This window comes from Lycium barbarum, chromosome 1 (genome assembly GCF_019175385.1).
Source record: "Lycium barbarum isolate Lr01 chromosome 1, ASM1917538v2, whole genome shotgun sequence".
NCBI classification, from domain to species: Eukaryota; Viridiplantae; Streptophyta; class Magnoliopsida; order Solanales; family Solanaceae; genus Lycium; species Lycium barbarum.
The window spans coordinates 1,357,949-1,364,038 of NC_083337.1; the positions used below are offsets into that span (position 1 = coordinate 1,357,949).

Consider the following 6,090-nt stretch of genomic DNA (forward strand, 5'->3'; position numbering starts at 1 on the left):
TTGACTAATTAGTCCGATTATTTACTCCCTTTGTTTCATTCTAAGTGACAATAAGAAAATTCATTTCTTTATTAAAATCTTGTCCTGTCAAACTATGCCACATAAGTTGAAACGGAAGGAACAACTAAAATTGAATGTGATACATACATGGAAAATATAAATTGTAGATTTAGTTCTGATTTATCTAGAAGTTAATCCGAAAAAATACCTCAAAACATCTACTTCAAGAAGAAACTCAGATAAGTATATGCCAGCGCTATTTCTCTTGAGTCATCGCTTCCTATAGATAACAATTATGTTTATAATTATACATATAAATGGATAGATAAATATTTGATCATATAAATAAATATGTACTTCCTAGTTTCAATTTATGTAATATCATTACTACTTTACTTGGAGAGTCACGAGATGCTTCCTTGATCATTATTTTTTCAAATATTTTTTAAATACTTTGAATTGAGCGACTAGTACTTTTTTATGTAACTTTTAAATATAAAAATTTTATAAGCACAAAATAGCCAAAGATTTTATGTTTAAGTCACATCGGAAAAAAAAATTAGTTAGTTTGACATCTCGTCCGACGAATCAGGACACATAAATTGAAGGGCAAAGGTGCAAATATAATCCTCACTTTTGCGATTTGGAGCAGATATACCCATTGTTAAAAAATAGTGCATATATACCCCTACTGTTAATAAATGGTGCAAATATACCCTTTTTGCTGCGATGTTTTTTTGTAAAAAATACTTAACTTATCTTTTAATTAAAAATATTTCACGTGGCATTAAAAAAATTAGTCTACCCATATTTTTCAGTATACTTATTTTTTTTAAAGCCACGAGACAATTTATTTTCTAGTGGGTTATCTCATTCGTTTGAAAAAAAAAAATCTCCTTGGCTTTAAAAAGAAATAAGTCTATCCATTTTCTTAACATACCAGACCCGACCCACAAAAAAAAAACTAGGTGGCTTAAGGAAATAATTCTACTAAAAGATTAAGCAGACTTATTTTTTTAAAAGCCATGTGACATATTCTTAATTAAAGAACAATCTAAATGATATTTAAAAAAATTCTGTTAGTGAAAATGATATATTTGTACCATTTGTGTAACGACAAGATATCTATGCATCACCTTTTTAATGAAGGATAGACGCGGAGTTAGCTCATCGGGTGCGAGTTCGACCAAACCCTATAGCTTTGGTCCAAACCTTATATTTGTATTGAAAAATTCATTGAACATATACTAATTATTAATTTAGAATTCAGTAACGTAAAAAACTAAAATCCCAAATCTATAAATGTCAAACCCTGACTCCACTTCTAATGAAGTATGTATCTGCTCTAAATCACAAAGTTGAGAGGTATATTTGCGTTTTTTCCCCTAGATCGAAACAAAAGGGGTATATAAATGCATTCACGATATGTGGATGTTTCACTGGCGTTCCACGTTGCATTAAAATAAAAATATAGTAATGTACAAGAACGACAGAGATAAAGCGAAGCCTCTTTACCGACAGTTTAAACCTATCCATTGCAAAGGAAAATTTAGGAAGGAAAAAAAAAAGTTGTTAAATGCAAACATTGAGAGAGTTTCCTGGTAAATCTTTACTTATTTCCTAGTCAAATTTTAGTAATTCTTTTCTGCTTTAATAGCTTGTTTTAAAGAAGAAGAAGAAGAAAAAATATTTTCAATTTAATTTTGTTGTATCTGCAGAAGCATTTGAAGGCCAGTAGTGAACTCTGTGCTTAGGTACATTGTTTTCTTTTGAAATTTATTTAATCTGCATGATGAAATAATCTAAGCCTGTTTTTGAACTTAGTTATTTCTTTTTAATCTTTTATAAGTTGATCGTCGTGTCCGGGCCAGCTTGAACCTGCTGGCTCCCACCAGCAGAGGTTGGTAAGTAAATCTGACCACAAGATTTGGACAGATGGAAAAAATCTTGAACCAAGCTTTTATTTTTCTTTTCTTACTTTCTTGTTAATGGTATCTAGTGTGACTTATGGTTTTATTTGAACTCAGTAGCTTTAGCTCGGACCTTGTATATTTGTTAAAAGTTTCACTAAGTAAGCACAAGTAATTGATTTCGAACACAGTAAATCAAATAGTTGTAATACAATCCTGAACTCGAATCCTTAAAGTTCAAATTTTAGATCCGCTTCTGCTGTTATCGTTATTGAATCTATCTTAGTCAAGTCGCTAATTAGCGGACCAAATGGATATTAAATTTCAAACCTAATTACTAACACTTGAGGTCGTTGTCCTTTGACTTGATAAATGTCCTGATGCAAAAAATGTGTACATCAAATGCACTTGTGTTTTGATGGTTAATTAAGTTCACGCAGAGATCAAGTCTATGGCTTAGTTTGATTACTATTATCACAATCAGCTGAATCTCTTTTTGTGCACGAACTCTTAGGGGTCGTTTGGTTGTTGGTTAGGAAGTGAGTTATTCATATATTAAAACCAGCATAACTAGTACCATATTTGGTGCTCCCTCCGGATAAAAAAAGAGTCCACTTAGCCATTTGCACACTCCTTAAGAAACTACTCACTCCAAGAATTTTTTTTTATGTAAATTGACTAAACTACCCCTAATTAAAAAGATATTGGGATTTGATCACATAACACTTAATAGGGGCAAATCTGGAAAGATAAAGTTAATTGTTTCTTGATTTAATAAGTGAATACTTTTTTTGACCCAAAAAAAAGAGACTAAGTGGACACTTTTTTTTGATCCGGAGAGAGTAGCAGTTAAGTTGTTAGGTATAAAATTCAGTGTACCAATTACAGTGTTTATTTGGTTACCAGGTTACAATCCTGCATAACTAATCTATGCATTACTACTAATACCTGCATAACTCTAGCCAGCAACCAAACGAGCCCTTTATTTTTCATTTCACCTCCAGCAACCAAACGAGCCCTTTATTTTTCATTTCACCTCCAGTGTTCGGTACCCACATTGGGCCCGACTAAATCCGGATTCACGTCGGGAAGTCCAACATTAGGGGTATAGTGCGACGTGAAGTCCAACATTAGGGGTAAAGTGCTAATGTGATACAATTACAGGTCCTTATTAAATATGGAAAGAAACATGGCTGAGCAAAACAAGAAGAATCTTCAGTACATTGAAGAGGTCACTACCAATGCTGATGATGTCCAAAAGAGAGTTCTTGCTGAAATCCTCACTCGAAATGCCAAAGTTGAGTACTTGCAGCGCCATAATCTCAATGGTCACACTGATAGAGAGACATTCAAGAAAGTGATCCCCGTGATCACCTACGAAGACATTCACCCCGATATCAACCGTATAGCCAATGGCGATAAATCTCCAATCCTCTGCTCCCAGCCCGTATCTGAATTCTTGACAAGGTCCTTCCTTTTTCTTTCTTTCAGATGAAAAATGAGCATACTTATCTTAATGGATTACAACTCTCTCGTTTCAGTTTCACTCTATACAACGGTGTTTGATTGTGCAAGATACGATTCGAAACTTGTGGTTTTGTGGCTATAAAAGCATGTCATTAAGGGTAAAATGGAAAGCTTAAGGTTTAATCGTTTCCAAATATAGAAACTTGTCATTCAGTTCGTAAAGGACTAATAAGAAAAATGTGTGACATGACTGATAATGAAGAGTTTAACATAAAATGGAACAGTAGGAGTATCTCATTATCATTTTTTTTTTTGTAGTTCTTGCATGTGAGTCCTAATTCCGTAATATTTGTTAAAGGGTGATTTCAATGTGCAGTTCTGGGACGTCACGAGGGGAGATAAAATTGATACCAACAATAGAGGAAGAACATGGGAGGAGATCACTGATTTACGGCCTTATGATGTCTGTGGTGAGCCAATTTATTCCAGATTTTGAAAAGGGCAAAGGAATGTATTTCATGTTCGTAAAGTCTGAAGCGAAGACCCCGGGAGGATTATTAGCTCGCCCCATTTCAACTAGTATTTTCAAGAGCCCTCATTTCATCAACACGAACTACACTAGCCCGACTGACGCCATTCACTGCCTAGACGCTTACCAAAGCATGTACTCACAAATGCTTTGTGGCCTCTGCCAAAACAGAGAAGTCGTCCGTGTTGGCGCTATTTTTGCATCCGCCTTCATCCGTGCCATGCGATTCTTGGAGAATCATTGGTCTATACTATTGAACGATATCCGAACTGGAACGGTTAATGCGCAAATTACTGATCCTTCGGTGAGAGAGGCTGTGATGAAAATCCTCAAACCCGACCCGGAGTTGGCTGATTTCATCGAGGCCGAATGCAGCAAGGATTCATGGCAAGGGATCATCACTAGGCTGTGGCCTAATACGAAGTACGTGGACGTCGTAGTGACTGGAACCATGTCACAATATATACCAACGCTCGATTATTACAGCAATAGTCTCCTCCCTCTCGTCAGTACTGCGTATGCTTCCTCGGAATGTTTGTTTGGGATCAACTTGAACCCCTTTTGTAAGCCCAGTGAAGTCTCTTACACACTCTTTCCCACAATGGCCTATTTCGAGTTCTTACCAATTCACAGGAACAATGAAGTCCTCGATTCTATCTCCATATCCGAGTCGCATAATGAGAGAAAAGAACAACAATTGGTCGATTTGGTTGATGTCAAGATTGGCCAAGAATACGAGCTCATTATTACCACATATTCTGGTAATGTGTTCGCTTTTCGAGATTTAAACTATGTAAACTTTGATCAATATTTTTAAAATTATCTTTTTCATCATACTGACACAAGAAGAGTTGCAACTTATAGTACTTTTCCTATAGTTTTTGAATATCTAAATTTTAATCTAAAAAATATTGAGTTGATCTAATTCTATTTAGCTTTGTAAATTAGTCAAACTGACTCTCGATAAGTGAAAAGTGTCACATAATTGGGTTAGAAGGAGTAATTTTCAAGTGCCAAATGAAGATGCTCTTTGGTACATGGTTTTTTTCCCATTTATCTGTCAAACATGTCTGCTAATGCTCAGACTTCCTTGGATGTATTATTTCAGGACTCTATAGATACAGGGTGGGTGATGTGCTTCTGGTTACTGGATACAAGAACAACGCGCCTCAATTCAACTTTGTACGCCGGGAAAATGTAATCTTGAGCATTGATTCTGACAAGACTGATGAATTTGAGCTGCAAAATGCAGTGAAAAATGCAGCGAGCAATCTGATGACATTCGATGTACGTGTAACCGAGTACACCAGCTATGCTGATACAGCCACCATTCCAGGCCACTATGTAATATTCTGGGAGCTGAGCGAGAATGGCTCCACCCGGATTCCTCCTTCGGTTTTTGAAGAATGTTGCCTCACCATTGAAGAATCTTTAAACAGCGTCTACCGCCAGGGCCGTGTGTGTGACAAATCCATCGGACCTCTGGAAATCAGGATACTGGAAACAGGTACTTTTGACAAGCTCATGGACTATTGTTGCACCAACTTAGGTGCTTCCATAAACCAATACAAGACGCCGCGGTGCGTGAAACTTGTGCCGCTCATGGAGCTATTGGAGTCAAGGGTCGTGTCTAGCTACTTCAGTCCCATGTGTCCAAAATGGGTACCTGGAAGCAAGCAATGTAACAACAAAAATTGAACCATCGTGTCGAGCTAAAAAAAGGTTTTGACTGTCGTGTCGAGCTACTTCAGTCTCGTGTGTCCAAAATGGGTTTCTAGAAGCAAGAAATGGAACAACATGAATTGAATTATCTGTGTAGATACTTATAAACAGTACTGACGGATGCAGGATGTTCACAGAGAGGGTTACATTCATCATCTACTATATATATCTAAAAAAAAGTTTGACCTTGTATCTGCTGTGTGATTTCCGGCGATCCGCCCCTCTAGCTTCACCATGCTTACGTAGTTGTGCTTGTTAAGAATGTTTATCTTGAAATCAGAAAATTCCACAACCATATTTCATCCATAATTAATCCTATCTAATTCTTTTGATGACTCATTTTATGATCAAACCAATTATAAGGATAACAGAACCAAATGAACATTTTGTTTTTATTCCAAATTTGTCTTTTTGACCAACTTTTTTCTTCAATGATTCTGTAACAACAAATTAACAGGAGTT

At 36.0% G+C, this 6,090-nt stretch overlaps 1 protein-coding gene across 2 annotated transcripts; it reads left to right on the top strand.

Moving 5' to 3' along the window:
• The first annotated feature begins 1,444 nt into the window (after positions 1-1,444).
• On the top strand, positions 1,445-5,820 carry LOC132628432 (indole-3-acetic acid-amido synthetase GH3.6-like). Of its 2 annotated transcripts, XM_060344218.1 has the most exons (5): positions 1,481-1,601; positions 1,719-1,754; positions 3,075-3,377; positions 3,754-4,667; positions 5,015-5,820. In XM_060344218.1, the coding sequence occupies exons 3-5, from the start codon at positions 3,088-3,090 to the stop codon at positions 5,602-5,604; spliced, it is 1,794 nt and encodes a 597-aa protein (XP_060200201.1). In that variant the 5' UTR covers positions 1,481-1,601; positions 1,719-1,754; positions 3,075-3,087; the 3' UTR covers positions 5,605-5,820. The 2 variants fall into 2 exon arrangements, with proteins under 2 accessions (XP_060200197.1, XP_060200201.1); XM_060344214.1 differs by lacking the exon at positions 1,719-1,754 and having other exon boundaries at positions 1,445-1,601.
• The last annotated feature ends 270 nt before the right edge of the window (positions 5,821-6,090 follow it).